The following is a 27,914-nucleotide window of genomic DNA, read 5'->3' on the forward strand; positions in this document are numbered from 1 at the left end:
CACTAGCGCTCCAAGCGGCAGGTAAGGTGAACGTCAGACGCGTCGTAAGCATAATGTTGTTTGCATCCATTTTTACGTAATTTCCGAATTATTCGAGTTAGTTTCTTGCCTTCAAGAGTTTATGTAGTATCATAAGGCATATATGTTTCTAAAAATGATTCTAAAATAAGCGCAAGTGTGGACAAAAACCATGAATAGTGTGGCAAGCTACAACACATTCGTGAAGAAACACTTGTTACATTGGACAGAATTGCAGCTTACCACGTTGATACCAAAAGAATATAAACACACAGATTCACATGTAAGAAGCACAGACATGCAAAAGCGATGGACAGCTCGTTTATCGTTCTGTAGGCCTACTGTGTTTGTCATTGTCGCCTGTTGCCACAAGTACGACCTTCATCTTTATATTATTCTAAGCAACTTACAAATAGTGGGAGAAATATGCTGAAAACATTATAATGAGCTGATTACATTACATTTCACGAAAAATCAAATATTTGAATAATTTTCAAACAATCTGTCTGTAGGCACTTTCCTTGTCCCATGATAGTTTCGCTCGAAGTCTAGTGATCTGCACATTCTGACACTTCACACGCTTTCGTAAGACACGAACAGCTGCACTTAATCTAACCACATCATCGTCAAAGCAGGTCTGTGTTGACGATTCTCACGAATCTGGCACTAATACATGGAGAGTTGAACTGGCTGCTTCTGTGTCATCGGACTGTTTTACAGCTTTAGATTGACTGTCGAATCTTTGTGGCAGTTTCTTCTTCATCGTCAGTTGAGGTGGCTTATTTGGAATGTCAAACAGTGTGGGTACTGCATTTCACGCGAGTTTGTTATTGTCTGCGTTCATGAACTGGTTTTGTTCGAAATGTAGCGAACAAAACCTAATATTATTATACAGGCAAACTGGGTCTTTCTTCATAAGGTGTTCTCGTCTGCTATTAACTAGCCATTTTCTGCTCCTAAAACGAAACATTCATCATTTATACACATACATTTGCAAGTGAATCATGACGATACAGTTTAGTAACATGATGGTATATACCTCTCAGGATCCTTAGGAAACCTAAAAAAGACGGCTGTGGTGTCTTCTGCCTATTGCTGCTGCAATTTATTGCGCTACAAACGCTCCTGATGGTAAAAACCATTGTATAAATCAAAATAAGCAATCACTATTCGCTTTCACGATCGCGCCGAACTCACAGTTCAACCTACCGGCCGCTTGGAGCGCTGCTGGCGCTGAAGGCAACAAAATCGAGGCGAAGTGTCGCGACTGTTATGTTAGACTGTGGCAGCACGTTGTTCACGCACATATCTCAAGTAACATAATATTTACGATTTTTTTTAAATCGGTTGATTCTTTTTGATACACATTGTACTTTGAAGGTTACTGTCGCCGTACACTGTTCATTGTATTTCACTGCGAGGCTTCCGTCACCTGTGGCTGAAGTTCTGTGAGCGGCGTCTTCAGAAGAAGCGGGGATGTATACACTCGGACTGGAATCTGAGGCTGCGTTCACAGTCGCACTGACAGCGGTCGTCAGACACCGTCGCCTGACGTCACCCCAAAGCATCGGCTGACAGTGTGGTCATAGTGCGTCCGATCTCCTTAACGAGTTCTTGGCGGGGTCAAGGAGGTTAGGTTAGAACCTATTCTATGTTCGAAGTAGGGTAGATTTTAACCTCTTAGGGCGGAGGGGGGAGGCATACCACGACGCCTGTGTGCTTGGATACGAGTGCTGCGAACCGGCTTCTGCTACTAATGCGATGCCGAAGAATTGTGAATGAACTTTCATGTCTGGTAAAGAACCTGGCGAGCACCACACACTCAGTCCTCAGTTATCGGAATAACCAAACAAGTTTTGCGAATTATGAGACGACTGGAGAAACATTCTGTTATATACTGGAGGTAATTCGTAGTGACCTTGAAAAGCAAGCTATAAACATCCTGTTTCGCGATACTTATTCAAAGTTGTGAAAACGTACGTCAATTAACCTTCAATGACTGCCATTTAGCATACGCGTGAAAGACAAGAATAAAGCGTAGCATAAGATACTATGAAAACGTAAAGCACTTAAACGTGGAAATACATTTGCCAACCACTTCATTCACTGGAGCGCCAAAGAAATTGGTATAGTTACGCATATTGAAATAGAGAGATATGTAAACAGGCAGAATACAGGGTGTTCCACTCAAACCTCCTTGATTTCAAAGAAACATGAGAAAAGAACCATAGTAGATACGACAGTGAAAAATGCACCACATTGTAGAGCATCTCAAAGAATGTATTCATTTATCATCAGTACACCTCTACATGTGAACCATCTGTTGCACGAAGAATATCGAATCTATATTCAATTTCTTGGCAAGTTATTTGTAACATTTCCTCTGTTATTATTGTAATCGCATTAGTGATACGACGTCGCAACGTAGGAATATCGTCCACTTTAGTCGCATACACGTGATCCTTCACGAATCCCCACATGAAGAAATCAAGCGGCGTAATGATGGGTTAACGTGGAGGCCAGGCGATGGGTCTTCCGCGTCTAATCCAACGACTGGGAAATTTCCTATCCAGGAACTTGTGAACAGCCATTGACCAATGCTGCGGAGCTCCATGTTGTTGAAAAATGATGTTGGGTTGCAAGTCTTGTATCTGAAGGTACACAAACTATTCCAACATGTCCAGATACACTGTCCCATTCACTGTTTGTACCGCAAAGAAGAACGGTCCAAAAATCCGGTCGTGCATTAGCCCGCACCAGACATTTAGTTTAGGGCTATCACGAACATGTTCAATGAAAACGTGCTGATTTTGCGGACCCCAAATCCGAACATTATGCCTATTAACCCTTCCTGATAGATGAAAGGTAGCCTCATCTGAGAATGAACATCTTTCCAGGAAGCTGGCATCCATATTAATACGCTGCGGCATATCCGCAACACATTGTTGTCGGCATGGTTCGTCGTTCGGCGTCAGATGTTGCAGAATCTGCACTTTATAAGCACACGTACGAAGACGCTGGTGAGCTACGCGACGCAATGTTGATCAGGTACATCAAGTTGCCTAGATGCTTGAGGAATTGACTTACGTGAGCTTCTGAGAAACGTTTGTCTGATGTCCTCCTCGGTTACTGTTGCCACAATGCTAGGTCATCGAGACTTAAGTGAATCTGAACGGGATTTTATAGTCGGCGCACGAGCAATGGGACACAGCATCTCCGAGGCAGATATGAAATGGGGATTTTCCCGTAGGAAAAGATTGTAACGTGAATATCTGGAATCCGGTAAAACATCAAATCACCGACATCACTGCTACCGGTAAAAGAACGGGACCAACAACGACTGAAGGGTATCGTTCAACGTGACAGAATAGCCCTTCCGCAAATTGCTGCAGATATCAATGTTGGAACATCAACCAGTGTCAGCGTGCGAACCATCCAATGAAACATCATCTATTTGGGCTTTCAGAGCCGAAGGCCCACTCGTGTACCTTTGATGACTGCACGACACAAAGCTTTATGCCTCTCCTGGGCCCGCCAAAACTGACATTGGACTGTTAATCACTAGAAACATGTTGCCTTTCTGGGCGAGTCTTGTTTCAGATTGTATCGAGGGGACGGACGTGTACGGGTATGGAGACAACCTGATGAATCCACGGACCTTGCCTGACAGCATGGGACTGTTCAATCTGGTGGATACTCTGTAATGGTGTGGGAGGGGGGTGCAGTTGGAGTGATACGGAATCCCTCATACGTCTAGATACGACTCTGACAGGTGAAAAGTAAGTAAACATCCTATCTGATCACCTGAATCCATTCGTGTCCATTGTGAATTCCGACGTACTTGGGCAATTTCAGCAGGATAATGAGACACCCCACACGTCAAGAACTGCAACACAGTGGCTCCAGGAATAGGAACACTCTTCTGAGTTTAAACACTTCCCCTGGCCGCCAATCCTCTCAGACATGAACATTACTGAGCATTTGGAACGTGCTGTTCAGAAGAGATCTCTACCCCCTGGTACTCTTACGGGCTTATGGACAGCCACGCAGAATTCACGGTGTCAGTGTCCCCTCCAGCACTAATTCAGCCGTTGGTCGAGTGCATGCCACGTCGCTTTGCGGCACTTCTGCGTGCTCGCGGTGGCCTTACACGATATTAGGCTGGTGTACCAGTTCTGTTAACAGAATCACCACCCTACTGGCATAAAACGCCCCCAAGTAGTAATAATCATTTGTAGACAACTAATGACAATCTACCACAAAAAAGATCCAGTATAGTAGCTACAAGCATATAAGATGCGCCACCCTTTTCACTTGAACATATGTTTTCCAATAAAGATTTTGCCTGTTTGAAGTTTCGAATAAACCTGAAATTTCAGTCGATAGATTCAGAACTATTTCCCGATTATGATATTTTCTTCCTAAGCATGCCACAAACTCGCTATTTCTTGGACTAAACGTATTAGTTTCTCGTGTTCCATAATTCGTATGCAAGAACGTCGCTCGATTTGGCCCAAGAAAACAGACTGATTTGAACTTATTCGACTGTTGTCTGAAGTATGTAAGTTCGGGAGATAAGATCGGCTATAGTGTGACCACGCACGTAGTAGCGCACTGATTTGAGAAGATCGGCCGTCTCCAGCCGATGTCGGTCGTCGGCGGAATCCACCGACGTCGGAGCTACTGTGAGCGCAGCCTAAGGCGGCGTCTTATGATGGCACGCGAAGCGCCACCCCTAGGAATACAGTGAGCCGCGTGGCGGTGGCAACAGCTAACGGCCCGATCTGTGAGTCGCGTCTTCTGCAGACGAGGGAAGTTCCCCATCGCACCTCCCTCCCCCCCTTCAGATTTAGTGGTAGGATGGACTAGTATATAGCCCGTCTAAAACTGAACACCGATCAAGCATGAAAAGAGGAAGAAAGTGTACTCAACTGTGAAAAAAGAAGCAAAATAGAAACACTGCACTGTCAGAGCTTAAATGTACAACCACAGCATCGTGACTGTGTGGTCAAGGTGTTAGCACCACTTTTCCCACGAAATTATGAACTATCGGTCCGGTCAAAAACGTGTTTGTTCTCCTTTTGTAGTCATGGAAAAAGTCATACCGTATATTGATTATGCAATATGAGTCATGTGTTAAGAACATATTACCGTGGCAAGTAAATGTGATGAACAGTGACAGCAGGCGGGTTGCCACATAGACCTCTCACAGAAATGTAAACAACAAATAAACGGTTGAACTATATGGCGCACCAAGGGAATTCAAGAGTCAAAACTGTGAGTCATAAGATGTGATACTTGTGTAAAACAAATAGGAGGCACGTTCATCTGAAAGTCCCTCCCTTACTCCTCGCTATTGCAAACGGACGTTACAGCACGTCACAGACACAAATTTGAACACAACGAACAGACAGTTCACTATTTTATGAGGAAAAGAAGAGGGGTTGCGAGGGAGATTCGAATGCGGATCTCCCACGTCGCATTCCAAAACCATGACCACACAATCATGACGCCTGGACCCGTCAGATTCACTCGATGTTACACACCTTGAACTTGTACTGTTCCCTTTTTCGATTTTGCTTCTTCCTTCACAGTTCAGCACACCTTCTTCCTGTTTTCATGCTTGATTTGTGTTCAGTTATTGACGGGCTACCCACTGAGCCATCTTACCACTAAATCTGAGAGGGGGGGAGAGGGTGCGATGGGGAGTTTTCCTTGTGAGATGTGGGCGCCGTGCCATCTGTGGTCGACACAGCTACACCGCTGATACTGCAGACTACAGCGTACAAAACGGCGTATTCCAACAGGATAATGTAAGACTGCACATTGCTGTTCACTCTACGAACGCCTTCAGGAATCTGTGCGTCCCTGACCGCCTTGCCTCCCTGATCTGACACCCAGAGTGAATGTGTGGGATGTGATCGGAACACATACACTTTCATACCGCCTCCAGCCAGGAGTCTTCATCAACATGTGAAATGGTTGGTTGGTTACCTGATTTGGGAGAGCGGACCCATCTACTTAGGGAAGGATGAGGAAGGAAGTCGGCCGTGCCCTTTCAAAGGAACCATCCCAGCATTTGTGCGAAGCGATTTAGGGAAATCACAGAAAATCTAAATCAGGTTGGCCGGACACGTGTTTGAACCGTCGTCCTCCAAAATCCGAGTCCAGTGTGCTAACCACTGTGCCATCTCGCTCAGTGAACTTGTGAAACGCCTTGGGGGCGAGGTGGGGGGGGGGGGCGAGGAGGGGGGGAGGGTTAAAAATAACAAACGTTCTCTTCAATTTGCGATTGGTGCACCGAGTTGCGTAAAAACAGCCGCATGGACTGTGTATTTTATGACCGCATACCTAAACCCACATACCTTCTTCCTAGCATTTATTCTCTTCCTGCTCCCACTGTCAGATAAAGATAAAATCCTGTAATGTTGAGCAGTTGTGTCAGGCTGGGGAAACACACAATGATGGTCACAAGCAATTGTAGACACTAAATTGTATTATATCCTAAATTTAGAAGGCGAGCTTCACTGTTCACAACGAATTACAATCACCATATGAATTTTGTTGCTTTCTCAGTCAACATTTATTATTATTATTTACACAGTTATAAATTGTCTCCGTTAATGGTTATTCTACTATAAACTAAGTGAATAGCCATTTTAAAAAAATAGGTCTGTATGAATGATTGACATGTCACCACTGTAAGCTACTCATAAAGTGCTAATACCATAACAATAATAAAAAAGAAAGCTTAACATACAAAAATCCAAACATCATGTACACAGTGTCCCTAGACAGTTAAGCAAGACATATTTAAATGTTTGATCATCACATGTAATACTAGTGAACTCTTTTCGGTTCAAAACATTACGGCCGACGCTGGAAGAGGAATCATTGCGTCATGCAACGCGCTGATAAAGATTCTTGTTGTGTCTCGTGTCTGCTACATGTGAATAGTAGATGATTCAGGTCTCCTTCTTTGTGTAAATCACATAATGTAAATTCCTTCAGTTCTATTCGGAACTGGTGAGTTGGGGATTTGCTATGATTTAAGCGCATGTGCGTAATCGTTGTTATCAATCGTCTGCTTCTATTCCAGTCGGTAAACCGAGGGTATAACTCTATTTTATGTTGCAGCTGGCGATATTGTACTCCTTTTGAAATCTTTATCGACTCCCATTGCCACTCACTTTTCCATTTCTTGCTAAAGGAAATCTACCATTTAGGATTTTCCCTAAGCTCATTGCTCGCTTCGCTAAGCTGTCTACTATTTCATTATGGAAGATGCCACTGTGCCCTGGAAACCACAATAAATTTCTTCCATTCGTTCTTGCTTATGTGTAACGATCTCTTTTATGACATCTATAATTATAGGCGACGCACTTTTGTCCTTTTTCTTTTTTAACGCTCTTTAGTAGGCTTTTGGAAGCTATTAATATCACCATACTGCTTCGTGTGCAATATCTACCGTATTCTACTGCTTCCCTAACTGTGACATCTTCCACGTAATAGATTGTTGTGTCCTTAGGTAGACAATATAGAGCTTGACAATTTTCTCCAGGGCTGTATAATGCATCCTCGGCCACGCAGTATGCTGTAACTACAATGATGCCTATTGTCGAAGTGTTAGACACACAGTTTAATTATAAAGAGTACAGTCGCCTGTTCAAATAGGTTGCTGTAAGTTTTGATGTCACAGTTCTTGCATTTAACATTAATTAATTAACATAACTTATTTAAGTATTCAAATTTCCAACGCGCTAGTAGAGTATGGGACGGCAGAGAAATCGTCCGGAGGTGGTACGAAGAATCCTCTGCCAGGCACTTAAGTTGAACTGCAGAATAGTCATGTAGACGTAGTTGTCCCAGCGGTGTTAATAGTTATTTGCTAGACGATGCGGGTGTTTTAAGATGTATCTTTATTGTCAAACGAGACTGAGATTTACTCACTCTGATTTGATGTCTTTCTTCCACTTGAAATGTTCACTCAGGTCAGTCAGCGTTATTTTTGTCCCGTGACTGTCGCACCAATGGTGATTGTTGCCTCGCGAAAAGAGACAATCGAATGACCCATTAATACAGAGCAGTTAACAGTGACGTATTATACACAACGTCCGTGGTAAAGACTTTAGTTAAATCGTCAATATATCGCAATTTGCGTTTTTCAAACAATCGGTAGTGGCATGAGACAGGGAATGATACTACAGCACGCTTACAAACTGACGCAGAATGTATTCCAGGCAGTCCAAGAAATTTCTGGAGCGGGCTCATGGGCTCTTTGCTTCCACTGAATAGGTCAGGAGTCCACTACACGTAGGAGGTGGCTACACAGGTTGCGGGGACTGCGTGGCGTGGACTGGGCTGATTTTTTTGGCTAGAGGGTCTCAGGGAAACACAAAAAGGGCTTCAGTCTGAAAGGGTGCAGGTTGAACACAGGAAGAACGTAGATACAGGAACCATCGGTATAACAGGTGTAAATAACCGCAGCTGTATTGGGAAAGTACCAGAGCTCCAAGAGTTAATAGAAAGCACTGATGCTCAAATCGTCACAGGCACTGAAAGCCGAAATTTTTACGAAGAACCTAACGGTGTTCGGAAAAAATAGGCTAAACACAGTCGGCAGTGGAGTGTTTGTTGCTCTTAAAAGTAGTATATCTTGAAGTGAACTTGAAGTAGATAGTTCTAGATTTCCAGAAGGCTTTTGCCACTGTACCACTTAAGCAGCTTGTAGTGAAATTGCGTGCTTATGAAATAACGTCTCAGTTATGTGACTGGATACGTAGTTTCCTGTCAGAGAAGTCACAGTTCGTAGTAATTGATGGAAAGTCATCGAGTAAAACAGAATTAGTGTCTAGGATTTCCCAAGGTAGTGATATAAGCCCTCTGTTGTTCATTATCTATATAAACGATTTAGCAGAGAATCTGAGCAGCCATCTTAGGTTGTCTGCAGGTGATGCTGTCGTTTATCGACTAATAAAGTCATCAGAAGATCAAAACAAATTGCAAAGCGATTTAGAAAAGATATCTGAATGGTGCGAAAATTGTTAGTTGACTTTAAATAATGAAAAGTAAGAGGTCATCCAGATGAGTGCTAAAAGTAATTCGTTACACTTCGGTTACACGATAAATCAGTCAATTCTAAACGCTGTAAACTCAGTTAAATACCTAGGAATTATATTTACGAAAAACTTAAATTGGAAAGAACACGTAGAAAAATGTTGGGCAGGAAAACAAACCGAAGACTGCGTTGTACTGGCAGAACACTTTAGAAATATTAACAGATCTGCTACAGAGACTGCCTGTACTATGCTTCTCCGTCCTCTTTCGGAGATACTTACTAGACAGGATTAACGAAGTTCAAAGAAGAGCAGCACATTTTGTATTATCGCGAATTAGGGGAGAGAGTGTCATTAAATGATACAGGATTTGGGGTGACATTAAAATAAAGGCGTTTTTCGTTGCAGCGGAATCTTCTCACGAAATTACAATCACAACTTTCTCCCTCGAACGCAAAAATATTTTTTGACGCCGACCTACAAAGGCAGAAACGATAATCATAATAAAATAAGGAAAATAAGAGCTCACAAGGAAAGGTATAGGTGTTCGTTGTTTCCGCGCGCTCTTCGAGATTGGAATAATAGATAATTATTGTAAAGTTGGTTCGATGAACCCGCTGCCAGGTACTTAAGCCTGATTTGCAGACTATCCATGTAGATGTAGATGTAGACGTAGATGTACGAGTGAAATGGTGCGGCAACTGGAAACGTACTCCAAGGTTGAAGGACGCAGAACAGAACAATTCTTGTGGTCAAAACGTCTAAATTGCACACAGATTCACGGTGAAATTCTGCCGGGATATGGACCAAATTCAATGTCGTGTCCAGTTGTAGTGAAACGGTGCCAACCATCTGACCACAGCGGTACAGACGTGGGTGACGCTGATCGGGGAAGAAGGTCATCCACATCCACCACAGACGACAGATTCCACGGAATCGAAAAACTGAATCACTGGAATAGCAGATTTTTCCGAGGGGGATGAGGACTTACGCACAGCGGTTCGCAAATGGCTGCATAACCAATATGCACGTCTCTATAGTCAAGTAGTTGAATGATTGGTAGAACGTTCCGGCCTTCTGCATCTACATCTACAAACATACTCTGCAAGCCACCGCACGGTGGGTGGCGGAGGGTACCCTCTACCACAATTAGTCGTTTCCTTTCCTGTTCCACTCGCAGATAGAGCGAGGAAAAAGCGACTGCCTATATGCCTCCCTATGAGCCCTACTATCTCGTGTCTTATCTTCGTGGTCCCCGCGCGAAATGTACGTTGCCGGCAGTGGGCTCGTTCGGCAGTCAGCTTCAAGAGCCAGTTCCCTAAAATTTCTCAGTGGTGTTCTTCGAAATGAATATCTTCTTCCCTCCAAGGATTACCACTTGAGCTCCCGGAGCATATCCGTAACACTAGCGTACTGATCGAATCCACCGGCAGTAAATCTAGCAGTTCGCCACTGATTTGTTTCGATGTTTTCTTTCAGTTCGATCTGGTGCGGATCCCAATCACTAGAACAGCACTCAGGAATAGGTCGCATTAGCGTCCTATATGCGGTCTCCTTCACAGATGAACAACACTTTCCTGAAATGTTCCCAGTAAACCGAAGTCGGCCATTCACCTTCCCTACGGCAATCCTCACATGCTCATTCCATTTCACATCGCATCGCAACGCTACGCCCAGATATTTAACATACGTGAGTGTATCAAGCATGACACATTACAGGGTCTTTTTCCCTACTCATCCGCATTAACTTACATTTTTCTACATTAAGTGGCAGCCGTCGCTCATCACACCAACTAGAAATTTTGTTTAGGTCATCTTGTATCAATCTACAGTCACTTATATTCAACACCTTCCTGTACACCACAGTATCATCACCAAACAACCGCAGATTGCTGCCCATCCTGTCTGCCAGATCATTTATGTATACAGAAAACAGCAACGGTCCTGTCACACTTCCCTGTGGCGCTCCTGGTGTTACCCCTATCTCCGAGGAACATTCGCGTAGAGGTCAACATACTGGCTTCTATTAGTTAAGAAATCTTCGAGCCATTCACATATCTAGGAGCCTATTCTATACGTACGTACCTTCGTGGTCTGCAGTGGGGTACCGTGCCGAATGCTTTCCGGAAATCTAGAAATATGGAATCTACCTGTTGCCCTTCATCCATAGTTCGCAGTATGTCATGTGAGGAAAGAGCAAGTTCAGTTTCGCAGGAGCACGAGTGAGTTGCAGAGACTTGATGACCACGTTGAAAAGTGGGTCACTTTGAGCGGTAGTGCAACCTTCAATAAAAGCCACTTCGCAAGGCATTATACTGTATAGCTTACTTTTTGATGTCCTCTCGCCATCTGGCAACAAGAGTGTACTTTCAGACCAGAGGTCTGGAATTAACTGCAGCAGTTCAAGTCATAGCAGTTCCACCAGCTGCCACATATTCGCGTATATGAACAGTGATCCAATACTGTCAAATGTCTTTTTATTCCAGTCTTTGATCGAAATATCAATTCTTTTGACGATGACCGGTTTCAGTCTATAATGCCCGTCCTCAGATCTTTTCTACACCATGTCCTAAAGTGATAAGGCCGTAATGGCATCGTCAAGGTGTGGACGATGTGGCCTATTCTACACCTTATTTTAGATCTATGTGACGATGCTCTGCTGAGTATATTTATATGTTTTGACGATATCATTACAGTCTTATCACTTTAGGACATGGTGTAGAAAATATCTGAGGATTATATTAGAACAAATAAGCCCTCGGTCACAAATATTAAATCAAAATTGACCAGGTTTCGACGCTACTATGAGCGTCGTCTTCAGAATTAGACTAACTGTTCTAAAACATATTAGGTGTGGTGTCACCGCCAGACACCACACTTGCTAGGTGGTAGCCTTTAAATCGGCCGCGGTCCATTAGTATACGTCGGACCCGCGTGTCGCCACTGTCAGTGATTGCAAACCGAGCGCCGCCACACGGCAGGTCTAGAGAGACTTACTAGCACTCGCCCCAGTTGTACAGCCGACTTTGCTAGGAAAGGTTCACTGACAAATACGCTCTCATTTGCCGAGACGATAGTTAGCATAGCCTTCAGCTACGTCATTTGCTACGACCTAGCAAGGCGCCATTACCAGTTAATATTGAAATTATAAAACCTGTACCGTCAAGAGCGATGTACAGCAATTATGGATTAAAGTTAAGTATTCCAAGAACTACGTTCTTTTCTTGTTAGACTCCTTTAACTGTTCCAGACCTCACGCCAGTCTGCGTGTAATTAAACGCGTGCATTTCGGCCTCCTCTAGCAACACGGTGTTGGCTCTTCTGCCAACACAGCATTAGGTATATAATACATAAATAAAATTAAAGTTTGTACTGACTGGAAAAGATGCAGTACTTACAAGTCACATATTAAAAAAGATCTAAGCCGGAAAGGCGACGTCATGAAGCTTTAAAGCATATAAATACGTAACTTCATCCTGTTATTATTAGTGCTTACGTTATGCCTGAATCAGCTGCATCACAATTTCATGTGTCTAATTTTGAATGTACAGTAGCCTAGTTGTTTCTGCGGCTACTAGATGGCGCTCGTAGCAACACCATGTTTACTTGCCCACACGTTCTAAAGTGGGCACCTCAGTCTTGTTGCAACCCTTGTTCACAGTACGAGCAGCCCTTAGCTGCTCGCCTTCTCACAACTATTCATGACGTCGCCTTTCCGGCTTAGATCTTTTTTAATATGTGACTTGTAAGTACTGCATCTTTTCCAGTCAGTACAAACTTTAATTTTATTAATGTACTATATACCTAATATGTTTTAGAACAGTTAGTGTAACTCTGACGACGACGCTCATAGTAGCGTCGAAACCTGGTCAATTTTTACTTAATATTTGCGACCGAGGGCTTATTTGTTCTAATATAATTCTGACACTGTCACTGAACCTTAGCACCTATGTTCAAAGTTTTATATATCTGAGGATGCTCATTACTGACTGAAACCGGTAATCGTCAAAAGAATTGATGTTGTGATTAAAGATTGGAATAAAAAACATTTCATAGCAGTTCATTGATGAAATCGACAAGTTGGATTTGTGGAATACTAGAGCTATACTGAACGAGGACTGAGATTTAATGACTGGCCCACAGCGTTAGTAACACACGGAGTGAAGTGGGGCGGCGTGCTCACCCCAGCCGATGACGTAGAAGACGATGAGCGACCTCTCGGGCTGGAAGGCGGCGGCGAGCAGGCGGTGCAGGTAGAAGCCCTCGCAGAACATCCACAGGTAGTTGCTGCAGCGCCAGTACTTGGTGGTCAGTAGCAGCACGTTGCACAGCCACACGTCCTGTGGGCACCGCAGCAAAGCAAGCGTCACTCACCTGGCCACACCAGCACTCTTAATCTCTGTTCCATTCAGCAGTAAACAAGGCGCTGTGTTCCTTTCGTCTAAACCTAGCTTTCAAAAACTCGTTTGCGGTAGAGGACTGCAGCACAATTCCCCCTTTCATTCATCGAACAAACCCAAGGATGGCTGACATAGTGTTTAATGTATCTGGAATTGTAAAACAGTTAAGATCCTTAAACGGCAGGAAGGCATCTGGCCTAGTTGGTATCCCCGTAAGATGTGACTGTGCTACAAATATAGTACCATTCTTATCCATCACCTATCAGAGATCATTAGAACAGCGGAAAGTTCCACGGGACTGGAAAAAGGTCCAGGTCATAGCAATCTATAAAAAGGGTAGAAAATTGGATGCACATAATTACCGGCCAATTTCACTGACATCGATTTGTTGTAGAATCATGGAATATATTTTGTGCTCAGACATAATGACCTTTCTAGACTCTGAGGAGCTCATCTGCAGAAACCAGCAAGGTTTTAGGAAACAGCGGACATGCGAAACACAGCTGGCTCTCTTTGTGCATGATATGTAACAGGCTCTAGATACCGGCTCACAGGTTGATGCCATATTTGTCGAAAGGCGTTGGACTCATTGCCGCACTGTCGCTTGCTCCAAAAAGTGCTCGCTTACGGCTTATCAGATAACATGCGGTTGGATAGATAGTTTTCTAACAGACAGTGAGCTGTATGTCGTCCTAAATATGGTGACTTCAACAGAAACAAGCCTAACTTCAGGTGTGCCCCAGGGCAGCGTAATAGGTCCGCTGCTTTTTACGATTTACATAAACGATCTGGTTGATGGTATTGACAGCGGCATTAGACTGTTTGCCGATGATGCTGTAGTGTACAGGAAAGTAGTATCACACGAAAGTTGTGAACAAATCAATGAAGATTTGCAGACAACAAATGCGTGGTGTACTGACTGGCAGTTATCTCTCAATATTAGTAAGTGTAACCTACTGCGTATAACAAGGCGAAAATCCCCATTAATTTACGAGTACAAAATAAATGCCCAGCCTTGAGAAGCGGTAACATCCGTCAAGTATCTGGGTCTGACTATTTGAAATGATCTCAAATGGAATGATCAGATTACACAAGTAACGGGCAAAGCGAACTCTAGATTGCGGTTTACTGGTAGAATCCTGAAGCGATGCAGTCCTTCAACAAAGGAAATCGCTTACGATACGTTAGCTCGTTCAGTCTTAGAGTATTGTTCGACTGTATGGGACCCTTACCAGTTGGGTCTAATTCAAGAGATTGAGAAGGTTGAAAGAAGAGTGGTAAGATTCGTGACTGGTACGTTTAGCCATCGCGAGAGCGTTACAAATCTCATAAAAGTTTGAAGTGGGACACACTTGGAGATAGACGGCGTGCTCAACGGAAGGGGCTGCTCACTAAATTCCGAAATCCGATCTTCGCCGAGGATGTAGAGTATATATTATTACAACCAACTTTCAAATAGCGCAATGACCACCATTCTAAGATAAGGGTAATAAGAGCTCGTACTGAGGCGTTCAGACAGTCGTTTTTCCTGCGTGCGATCCGCGAGTGGAACAGAGGGGGGAGGAAATACGACTTTTGCGCGAATTGTGACCTCCGCCAAACACCGCTTGGTGGCTAGCGGAATATATATGTAGATGTAGATGTTGGTTTGGAAGCTGCTGTTATGAAGTGCCGTGAAGTCGATTCTGACGGCCGGCATGCCAGGAGATTTAACAAGATACGCGAATTCTACGTGTATTTGTTCCATTACCTCTTAATCTGTAATCCATAATTTAAACAAACTATTAATACGCGCTGCTTATTTACACATTACGGTCACCTCTCTAACAGCACGTTGGTCCACCCTTGGAACGCAATACACCAGCGATTCTACTTGGCAGCAGATCGACAAGTTATTGGAAGGTTTCTGCTAAAAAAAATGGTTTAAATGGCTCCAAGCACTGTAGGACCTAACATCTGAGGTCGTCCCCTAGACTTAGAACTGCTTATACCTAACTAACCTAAGGACATCACACACATCCATGCCCGAGGCAGGATTCGAAACTGCGATCGCAGCAGCCGCGTGGTTCCGGACTGAAGCGCCTAGAACCGCTCGGCCACCGCGGACGGCTAGGTTTCTGCCCTACATTTGCTGCACTGGGCTGAGATCAGGCGAATTTCGCTACCACGACATCGAAATAAGTTTATTATTGTTCCCCTACAACCACTGTATCACGATTCTGGCCTTGCAACATGGACAGTTAGCCTGCCAGAAGATGATGTCGCTGTTGGGAATACATCGAGCATGAGAAGGTAATGTTTACGCAGTCCACAGCTGTCATTCGATTAGTACCTGAGGTCGCATCTACGCCCCAGTGATTGACCCTCATAGCAAACTACTGCACACACCGGCCTGCAAGTTTCAGACGGTGCACGATTGAAGCATCTATTCGTATCTGGACACGACCATCTAACGGGTATAATCAGAAACGTGGTTCATCCGAGCAGTATAAACCACGGTCCAGTCTCGATAACCTCGCGCCCACTGCAAACATGAATCATGACGTCATCAGGTCTGCCACAGTTAGCCACCTATCCTGATTTACAGAGGTCTACGTGATGAAGCAAGTGTGTCGTGGTGGGTTGGTCGCTCACTATCCATTAAAAAATCAGTCCACGAACCTCGATATGTTTCAGGTTGTGTGTCCCTTAACTCTGCGATGGTAGATACTGGTTTAGCCAATAAAAGCAGCGTTGACGAAAATTCGACTAAACACCTACCACGCAGTGGGCAGTTGATGAAAGTTAGTTAAACTATCGAGTGTTCGGGAATCTTACATGATTCGTTAGAAAAAATGCCTAAAATTTTATTTATATTGGTTTATTGTCTTTAAAACACGGTAAATGGCTATCAAGTTCGTATTTAATATCCCGACTTTATTACGCAATTTTGCTGACCGTCTCTGTTACAAGCTCATACCCGAAATCAGCAAAAAGATATTCTGTCCCACTTGATACTTTAAACGTCCTACATAATCACTGACCCACGACTACTTGCGTCTTAACGCATTCACTCGTTCAGCAGACTCCTTGTAAAGAAATGCTCTCCATACTGTCTCGCCATCTGAACGAAACACTCCACGCGGAGTTCATGTACGACATGAAATGTTCACACGCGAATATCTCCTAAAATAAATCACTCACAAAGCTGAAATTTCCACAAATTACTGAATATTGTAATCGCGTTTCGTCAACAACACGAGAACCGTTCAAACGTGCAAATTTATTCATTGTGGCACATATTCGATCACCGCGGTTGAACATCGATGTTACCAGGAGACTGCTCCCGAGCGATTATGTCGAGTCATAGATCTGCAGCACAAGGTCCTACTCAAACGCGCTGGAAATACTGAATTCCTATTGGCTATTGTGTTAAGCAGCCAATAAGATGAATTCGAGCCCTTCTATATTCGCTGGATTTCTAATGTCAGCCAACCAAAGTGCTACAAGTAATTTAGATTAGAAATCTTGTAATTCGAATAGCAAATTAAATTTAATGGAAACAAAATACGATTCCTTTCCACAAAATACTAATAAATCCAATAGTCAACACTTCTTCTGACTGACTTTTCCAAAATCAAGCTCCCTTGGTCATACATCACAAATTCACCTATTGCAACAACTTTCTGACAGATACATTGACATAGTTTTTATAAAATATCACATTTTCACTTTAATTATGTCCTCCATTCACTCTCTCACTCTCTCCAAAACACTCACACAACCAAAAAACTGTGAAATAATAATTTTCCAAAGTATTTTTAACTACGCCACAAAAAAAATTTCAGAAAATTGGATTATATGAAACTACCGTCTTGCCTGTATTTTCGACTGATGCTACAGGTGTATACAACATAGTCTCTAACCAAGTTTCACAATTTCAGCACTGTTTTTATGTAATTTAGGTAAAAAAAATTTACCTACTAAAATATTGAAGTTATTGATTTGAAATTTTAACAGTATGATTGAGTTATCCATAGAATTTGGTATACTAAGTATGAAAAGGATCGACTGATATTTGATAGTACTTCTTCATATTCATGGAGAGTATGTATAACGTATTGCACTTAGGCCGGTATTACACTATCAAATTTCTTTGTCATATATCTTTGTCCAATATCTTTGTCAAAGAAATTTGATGGTATAATAGGGAACTTTGTCAAATCTCGTCTGTCGTCAAATAAATTTGATCAAATCTAGGGCCTCGCTGTAGATTTGATCAAAGAAGTCGCTTGTCTTCTGTCCATGGCAATGTGACATGTTACCACGTGTAGTGCTAGCATCGCTGCAGCCTTCTGTCATGTTTAGTGTTTTTATAAACATTGCCGGTAAATACAATTGGTGTGTACCGACAACTATAATATTAATAGAGATTTATGAAGCTGATGAGGCGCTTTACAACGTGAAGCACCCTGAATACAAAAATAGTTTAAGAAGATTGGAGACATGACCTAACCTAACCTAACTCTCTCCTGTAGCAAGGAATCGGAGTATTACAGTGAGCCTGTCTTCTGCAGATACAGCAGTTCTTAAGTAATTATTGTGCTTTGTGATATGAGTATATACTTCACTGAGCACATACAGCAATGTACGCTCATCCATTCTTGATGTAAGACTTGGCGTCCTACATTACAAGCTCACGTAACAAGTTTTGTTGAATGTTTTTATCGTGTCGTCGTAAAAACCACGGCTTCGCCCAGGTACGTTTCCTTTTTTCCCCCGCTTCTCTTCCACATGTGCACACAGTGGAATTAAGGTACATGCAACTGCTACGGTTAATAATAAGTTGTCGTTGTCAGCCATCTTGAACTTTGACGAAAAATATAATTACAGTGTAATACCCCTTTATAGCGCCACGTCAGAGATCTTTGTCAATTATATATGACGAATATTTTATCAAATCTTTGACAACGAAATTTGATAGTGTAATACCAGCCATAGCGTTAGTTAAGTACAAGACTCGCCCGGCCCAGTAGACAGCGTCAGATGTGCCAGCGTGAGAACCAAAATCTGCTCTCATCCCGCCTCCTCGGCAAGCTACGCTTTCAGTGCAGTACGGCAGCTCATAATAATTTGCTACGTTACACATGGGTCTTAAACACCTTGCAGCCTCCTTACACTACTGGCCATTAAAATTGCTACACCAAGAAGAAATGCAGATGATAAACGGGTATTCATTGAACAAATATATTATACTAGAACTGACATGTGATTACATTTTCACGCAATTTGGGTGCATAGATCCTGAGAAATCAGTACCCAGAACAACCACCTCTGGCCGTAATAACGGCCTTCATACGCCTGGGCATTGAGTCAAACAGAGCTTGCATGGCGTGTACAGGTACAGCCACCCTTGCGGGTTCAACACGATACCACAGTTCATCAAGAGTAATGACTGGCGTATTGTTACGAGCCAGTTGCTATGCCACCATTGACCAGACGTTTTCAGTTGGTGAGAGATCTGGAGAATGTGCTGGCCAGGGTAGCAGTCGAACATTTTCTGTATCCAGGAAGGCCCGTACAGGACCTGTAACATGCGGTCGGCTGAAATGTAGGGTTTCGCAGGGATCGAATGAAGGGTAGAGCCACGGGTCGTAGCACATCTGAAATGTGACGTCCACTGTTCAAAGTGCCGTCAGTGCGAACAAGAGGTGACCGAGACGTGTAACCAATAGCACCCCATACCATCACGCCAGGTGATACCCTAGTATGGTGATGACGAATACACGCTTCCAATGTGCGTTCACCGCGATGTCGCCAAACACGCATGCGACCATCATGATGCTGTAAACAGAACCTGGAACATCCGAAAAAATGACATTTTACCATTCGTGCACCCAGGTTCGTCGTTGAGTACACCATCAAAATGTTCAAATGTGTGTGAAATCTTATGGGACTTAACTGCTAAGGTCATCAGTCCCTAAGCTTACACACTACTTAACCTAAATAATCCTAAGGACAAACACACACACCCATGCCCGAGGGAGGACTCGAACCTCCGCCGGGACCAGCCGCACAGTCCATGACTGCAGCGCCCTAGACCGCTCGACTAATCCCGCGCGGCAGTACACCATCACAGGCGCTCCTGTTGTGATGCAGCGTCAAGGGTAACCGCAGCCACGGTCTCCGAGCTGATAGTCCATGCTGCTGCAAACGTCGTCGAATTGTTCGTGCAGATGGTTGTCATCTTGCAATCGTCCCCATCGGTTGACTCAGCGATCGAGACGTGGCTGCACGATCCGTTGCAGTCATGCGGATAAGATGCCTGTCATCTCGGCTGCTAGTGATACGACGCCGTTGGGACCCAGCACGGCGTCCCGTATTACCCTCCTGAACCCACCGATTCCATATTCTGCTAACAGTCATTGGATCTCGACCAACGCGAGCAGCAATGTCGTGATACGATAAACCGCAATCGCGATAGGCTACAATCCGACCTTTATCAAAGTCGGAAACGTGATGGTACGCATTTCTCCTCCTTACACGAGACATCACAACAAACTTTTCATTAGGCAACGCCGGTGAACTGCTGTTGGTGTATAAGAAATCGGTTGGAAACTTCCCTCATGTCAGCACGTTGTAGCTGTCGCCACCGGCGCCAACCTTGTGTGAATGCCCTTGAAAGCTAATCCTTTGCAAATCACGGTTAAATTTCGCGTCTGTACCACGTCGTCTTCGTGGTGTAGCAATTTTAAAGGCCACTAGTGTATATTTTCACCGTCGATCACCCATTTTGCACAGACGCTCACTACAGCAGCACGCCAATAGCTGACCACGTTCGCCGTTTCCGTTATGCTCCTTACCAGGCACTGGGCCATTGTAATTTATCAAAGCTTAGTAGTGAGTTTTCCCATTTGCGGCCCTTATCGTCCCTACAGTGATTCCCCAGTCGCCTCTGCTCCTCTTATGTACTTTCCTTACCATGTCACATGCCCGCCTTAACACCACCACGAGACATTCCATTCCGTTGTGGGCGGTAGTTACAGTGTTTTGTCTCATTAGTGTGTTGTTGAAATATTGGATCTGTTGTAAGTTTTAAATGGCATTCTTACTAAGAGGACCATTTTAGTCATGTGGTCTGATGTTGCAAATGTAAATACTCCCTAACCAACGTAACTGCAAAAATGAAAGGGCAGCACGAGAGAACATAAGATGGTTTGTTTAGCGTACAGTATCGTATATCGGAGTTACGAGGAGAAGGGAGACGCTACCAGATGCAAACTAACAGTACACTTGTTAGTGAACATTAATATGGGGTGTGTGCAGTCTTCGACTTCACGACTGTGTAAACTCTGTTAGTGACACTTTCAAAGAAGAATGTGAGTGTCTTTGGACGAACAGTCACGCACCCGTCCACAAGAGCCGAAACCAAAGACGATAGTAATAATCATCGCTGAGACCTCCAGCGAATACGACGTTGTAACTCATCCCTAAGGCATTCCGTTGCATTGATCTCCGGGATTCTGGACAGGTTTTTCCGTTACAGGAATGTTATTGTCTGCGGACCCTTGACTGATAGACTCAGCTTTATGACATTCTCGATTTCCATGCTGTTACAATCGATCATTGTCTCTGAACTATTCTTCTACTACGCGCATTACACAACTGCGGTAAAATGCCTTCCTATGCATCCGCATCCACATTCAGCGTTTTATGAAGCGCAATAAGGGGACCACACTCTAATCACGAAAAACATCCGCATACCATAACACCACCTGTTCCGCACTTCACTGTCGACTACACATGATGGTAGGTAACGTTCTGCGGGCATTCACCACTCCCAAACCGTTCCACCGGATTGCCACAGAGTATAGTATGATTCGTCAGTACAAATGACTCCTTTCCAATGACCTGCTGTCCAGTAACGTTGCTCTGTACACCATCTCAAGCGCCGCTTAATGTTGGTTACAGAAATCCGTGCCAAACGTTGATCCCCTAAACAATTGCTCCTCTTTCTTTATAACTCCGTACGCACAGTCATTGTACTAGCAGCACTGCTGGTGGAACATCTACATCTACATGGACACTCTGCAAATCACATTTAAGTGTCTGGCAGAGGGATCATCGAACAACCTTCACAATAACAGCGCGCGGAAAACCGAGCACCTATATCTTTCCGCGTGTGCTCTGATTTGTCTTATTTTATTATGATGATCGTTTCTCCCTATGGAAGTTGGCGTCAAAAAACTATTTTCGCATTCGGAGGAGAAAGCTGGTGATTGAAATTTCGTCAGAAGATTCCGCCGCAGCGAAAAGCGCCAATGATGTCCACCTCAAATCCTTTATCGTATCCCTGACGCTCCCTCCCCTATTTCGCGATAATACAAAACGGGCTTCCCTTCTTTAAACTTTCCCGATGTACTTCGTCAATCCTATCTGGTAAGGTGGTGGTGGTGGTTGGTGGTGGTTAGTGTTTAACGTCCCGTCGACAACGAGGTCATTACAGACGGAGCGCAAGCTCGGGTTAGGGAAGGATTGGGAAGGAAATCGGCCGTGCCCTTTCAAAGGAACCATCCCGGCATTTGCCTGAAACGATTTAGGGAAATCACGGAAAACCTAAATCAGGATGGCTGGAGACGGGATTGAACCGTCGTCCTCCCGAATGCGAGTCCAGTGTGCTAACCACTGCGCCACCTCGCTCGGTAGATCTGGTAAGGATCCCACGCCTCGCAGCAGTACTTTAATAGAGGACGGACAAGTGTAGTTTAGGCAGTCTCTTTAGTAGATCTGTTGCATTTTCTAAGTGTACTTTCAATAAAACGCATTCTTTGGTTAGCCTTCCCCATAACATTTTCTATGTGTTCTTTCCAATTGAAGTTGTTCGTAATTGTAAATCCTAGGTATTTAGTTGAATTTACGGCCTTCAGATTTGATTGATTTATCGTGTAACCGAAGTTTAACGGATTCCTTTTAGCACTCATGCGGACGACCTCACACTTTTCGTTATTTAGGGTCAATTTCCAATCTTCGTACCATACAGATAAATTTTCTAAACGGTTTTGCAATTTGTTTTGATTTTCTGATGACTTTACTAATGGTAAACGACAGCATCATCTGCAAACAACATAAGGTGGCTTCTCAGGTTGTCTCTCAAATTGTTTATATAGATAAGGAACAGCCAAGGGCCTATAACACTACCTTGGGGAACGCTAGAAATTGTTTGTGTTTTAATCGCAGACTTTCCTTCAGTTACTACGAACTGTGATCTCTCTGACAGGAAATCACGACTCCAGTCACATAACTGAGACGATATTCCATAAACACGCAGTTTCACTACGAGCTGCTTGTCTCGTACAGTGTCAAAAGCGTTCCGGAAATCCAGGAATACGGAATCCATTTGAAATCCCTTGTCAATAGCACTCAACATTTCATGCGAGTAAAGAGCTCGTTGTAATTCACAAGAACGATGTTTTCCAAATTCATGTTGACTGTGAGTCAATAGACCGTTTTCTTCGAGGTAATTCATAATGTTCGAACACAATATATGTTCCAAAATCCTGCTGCATAACGACGTTAATGATGTGGACCTGTAATTTAGTGGATTACTCCTACTACCTTTCTTGAATATTGGTGTGGCCTGTGCTGCTTTCCAGTCTTTGGGTACGGATCTTTCGTCGAGCGAACGGTTGTATATGATTGTTAAGTATGGAGCTATTGCATCAGCATACTCTGAAAGGAACCAAATTGGTATACAGTGTGGACCGGAAGACACTTTTATTAAGTGATTTAAATCGCTTCACTACTCCAAGAATACTTACTTCTATGTTACTCATGTTAGCAGCTGTTCTTGATTCGAATTCTCGAATATTTAGTTCGTCTTCTTTTATGAAGGCATTTCGGAAGGCTGTCTTCTCTACTTACGTCAAAATACGCCCGGCCTTCTCTTACACTAGCGGGTTCGCACCTCGTGACATCTGGCGGTCAATTGCTCACTACGTAAGTGTGCCTGGATACTTCTGATCAGACGGTATGCAGGGTGGCCAAAAGATGCTGTATAAACGTTCTGTCAGAACGGACGCTCCGTACAATGGAGCAGCCCCGTGTCCCAGCGTCAGTATACAGTATCCCAGTATCAATTACAGCAGCCTTAGGTGAAGATACAACAGCTTTACCACAACCACCGCAATCAGTGCATGCATCCAAGCCAGAGCTGGTGCACCGTCATACTGGTAAATGGACTCAAACTGACAAGTCCTTTGCAGATCTGACTTTTGTGTAATCACTGAATAAAGTCAAATACCCTTTCAACCTGTGAAGTTTCATGGCTTTTCCTCAATCACTCAGGCAGTGCATACTAATTTCCGACTGTTGTCAGCCAACTTTCGGAGAATACAATAACCTGAGAACTATGAATCTCGAAAACTGCAAGAGGTTTTAGAAGACTAGAAGCTTCGTTTAACACTTAGCCAAGGTCGACTAGTTTTTGTCTGGCTGGCTGTAGAAAACATTCTAGCCACATGTAGCTCTCATTTTGAGGCTGACAGTGGATGCTGCCAACAACAGTTCTGTCGCGGTTTGTGAGATCACGGGCGGAACCGGCAAACCATGTCAGTTTGTGAGAAGGCAAGACAGTAGTTCGAGGACGCACCTCTAAGAGAAGAGAACAGAAGCACTTACTTTCCCAAATAAATGTGGAAACGAAACGAAGATACAGTATAGCTCTCCCCCACTCCGCTTCTCCCCTAGTTTCATGTTACGAGGGTTGACTGAAAAGTAATGCCTCCACCTTCGTAACTCTTCAACAGTTGGCAGCATTGGTTCAAAAATGGCTCTGAGCACTATGGGACTCAACTGCTGTGGTCATAAGTCCCCTAGAACTTATAACTACTTAAATCTAACTAATCTAAGGACAGCACACAACACCCAGCCATCACGAGGCAGAGAAAATCCCTGACCCCACAGGGAATCGAACCCGGGAACCCGGGCGTGGGAAGCGAGAACGCTACCGCACGACCACGAGATGCGGGCAGGTAGCATTGGTATGCGGCAGGTACTGGCTTGTTCCGTAGCCTCTTCTCTACAGCTCCAGTTGGCGGGAAGCCTTAGCATTGAACAGCTGTGTCGTTAAAGTGTAAAGTATGGAACCCTGTGCAGACGGTCGGTAAAGGCGATTTAAACAACGTGCAGTCATTGAATTCTTGACAGCAGAAGGTGTCACCCCAAAGGAGATTCATCAGAAAATGAAGGCAGTTTATGATGATTGTGTTGATGTGAGTACTGTGCGTCGTTGGGCGAGTAAGTTTAAAGATGTTGAGGCGGGAACAGTTGCCCTACCTGACAAACAAAGGGTTGAACGGCCTGTGACAGCAGCCACCGAGTTTCACAATCAAAATGTTGACAAACTGATTCAGGACGATGGTTGTATCAGTCAGAGAGAAATTTCAAGCATAATCGGCATTTCACAACAACATGTGGGTCACATTATTTCTCTGCTGGCGTATCGGAAGATCTGTGCACGATGGGAGACTGAATCTCACTACCGAACGGCATCCTCCATACAGTCCAGATTTAGCACCGTCTGACTTCCATCTGTTCCCGATAATGAAAGACGATGTGCGTGGACATCATTATGCTTCTGATGAAGACGTTGAGACAACTGTAAGACTGTGGTTTCGGAAACAGAGTGGGCAGAAATGTATCCAATTGGCTGGTGATTATGTGAAAAGGTTAATACTGGTAATTTAAGATCACATTCTAAGGATTATTTCTGTGTCTGAGTTATTAAAATATTGCTATCAAAACCGAATTAACAAACGTGGAGGCATTACTTTTAATTCAACTCTCGTATTAGCCACGGGTGTCGGTCCAGTGTTCACAGTCGCAGTGCTGAATCAAGTACCGGCAATGATGATGAGTCATCACTTCCATTTTATACCGTATAAACAACGAAGGTATGAAAATAGTGATCGGTCGTTGCTGTTACACTCCTTGCAGTAACTGCATGACTCAGTTACATTTAGCACAGCATGTGTTCCCTGAGACCTATTTCTCTCTTTGTTAACAAAGAAATATTGGTTTTGTTACATTTTCCATATTTCCATTCTGTACTCTCCTATGGTACTGTCTTCTGGGGAAAAGCTACAGGAATTGAGTCTTCAAACTACAAAAACGAGCAGCGAGGTTAATATGTGGGGTGTTTAACAGAACATATCGCAGAGATCTCTATAAGATTCTCTCAGGACATTTACCGTTACAGATCAATAAAAATTCTCACTGACGATGTTTGTAGTCAGGAAAAAAACTGTGACATTCACAAGCATTACACAACACAGGAGAAGAATTTCCACCAAGGCTCTGCAACTCTCAGAGAATTCCATAGGGGAGTAAATGTATCAGGAACAGAAGTATATAACAAACTCCCCATCAGTATAGAAAAGCAAATTAATAACACCTTTCCTTAGAGAACAAACTTATTATAAAATGAATGAATTCGTAGAGCAATAAGGCATCCTTTTGATTAAAAATAGAGGAGACCACTAAAATTAAAAAAAAAAAGAAAAAAGATTTTAAAAGAACATCTTTACTTATGTCATGAAGACAAAATTGTGTATTCCTAACATAAATTGTAGTGATAAAATGTAAATGTACTTATACCACAGGTTAAAATGTGTACCACCATTTATTCTACACTATTAAGTATTCACTTGAACTTACTTATGTGATGGAAATAAAAATTTTGTATTTTAATTTAAATTTAATTATTTATATGTGGCAATGGGATAAAAACGTGTACTTCCATTCATTCTGGTATTTTAAGCATTCGCTTGAATTTATACCAGTAACATGCAGGTTAAAATATTGTTCGCAATAAATCGGTCTTAGAAAATCAGTATTTGTATGATGTACAAAATGCTCACACAATTTTCTATTATTTCACTTGACTTGTCCTATATTACTAGTTCACCCTTTGTACAATATGTAACCAACAGGGTCAAATAAAAAAATCAATTCAAATCAGGAATTTTTCAAATATTCAAAGACCTGCTTTTAGGATGATGTATTTATGTGACTTGAGGCGGTTACAAGTAAGGGTGAAAAAGTGACAAAACCGAACATTTCCAGATAATTATATGCACAATATTGTAGTGGAAGAACCAGTCTATACGGTCATAAGGAGATGTAGGTATACTGGGTGACTTGACCTGCCTCGTAACGGTTACTTGAAGGACTGCTTAGTAAGAAATGTTTTCTCTTTGGATCCAGTGAGATGAAAGTGCACATACATGTCTTTCGTTCCAAATGTTTTGCAAACTGTTGTGATCAGCTGATTTGATGCATTGCAAGTTGGTAGATTAGAAGCTATAAAACTGTTAAGGCTTTCCTTGTCACTTTTTGACAATTTTCGTGTTGGTTTGTTTTTCAGGTTCTTCGGAAAACGTTTGTTCGATAATTTTACTGACGTTTCGCCAGAACGAGTAGCTGGTATTAACAAAACTTCACCCTCCATTGCTGGTGGTGTACTGGAGTCGAGCTCACGGCCGCAGACTACATGTACCTGGTGCGCCAACGTCAAAGGCCTTTCCCTTGGTTATTTCCATTGCGGTTCTGCTCTTGCTACCTGCAACGACCGTTCGCTGTAGCACTGGAATACAGGATCCGTTCAGCTTGAGGCTTTGTTTTCTTGTCTAAGTAATTCTCATGTTTGTGTATTTTTATAACTCACCTGAACAAGCAGGTGTAATAGCTATTCTCTACAGCCAGAACTTCCGTGTCGGCGAATTTTACTACGTGGCCGGCCTCACACAGCGCGTGCTCTGCTACGGCCGATTTCTCCACCTACCCTACCCTGCAATGCCGCTTATGTTCTGTGATCCTAGTGTTGATTTATCATTCAGTCATCCCAACATAAACTTTTCCGCATGTGCATGGTATGCGGTATATTCCCGACATTGCGAGTAGATCCCTTTTCTCCTTTGTCGGTCTGAGATACTCTTTGATCTTCTCTGTTAATTTATAAATAGTCTTTACACCATTTTTAAAATAATTGAAAAGCCACGATCACTTCAATCGTTTACTAGATGACCGGTTTCAGCACTCTGAAGGTGCCATCATCAGATCTGTGAAGGTATAACATAACAGGTTTGAGGGAGGGCTTACATGAGTTAACTATATCCATTACAATTATTACAGAACCACATACCTGAAACGTGCATTAACATTTATAAAACCATATGGACATCATGGCACATGAGGCAGACCATCTGATACAGATCATTGTCACAACCAATAAAAATAATAAAAAACTGCTCTCATGGTCGTTCTTTCCATAAAATATAAAACTGAAGTCACCAGATGAAACTACCACTGCTCGCCTAACACCGGTCGGCATCATCACAGCCCCATTACGCGCAGGCTTACCTGCTGTGATTCTAGCAGTTCACAACCGGCCACCAGATAGCGC

At 43.2% G+C, this 27,914-nt stretch overlaps 1 protein-coding gene across 1 annotated transcript in view; it reads right to left on the minus strand.

The window, feature by feature from the left end:
• Nucleotides 1-27,914, minus strand: part of LOC126251946 (corticotropin-releasing factor receptor 1-like) — a 418,931-nt gene that overhangs the window by 69,101 nt on the left and 321,916 nt on the right. Inside the window, exon 7 of the mRNA XM_049952707.1 lies at nt 13,258-13,414. Coding sequence (XP_049808664.1) covers nt 13,258-13,414 — 157 coding nt within the window. The remainder of the gene's footprint in view (nt 1-13,257; nt 13,415-27,914) is intronic.

This window comes from Schistocerca nitens, chromosome 4 (assembly GCF_023898315.1).
Source record: "Schistocerca nitens isolate TAMUIC-IGC-003100 chromosome 4, iqSchNite1.1, whole genome shotgun sequence".
In the NCBI taxonomy this organism is placed as follows: domain Eukaryota; kingdom Metazoa; phylum Arthropoda; class Insecta; order Orthoptera; family Acrididae; genus Schistocerca; species Schistocerca nitens.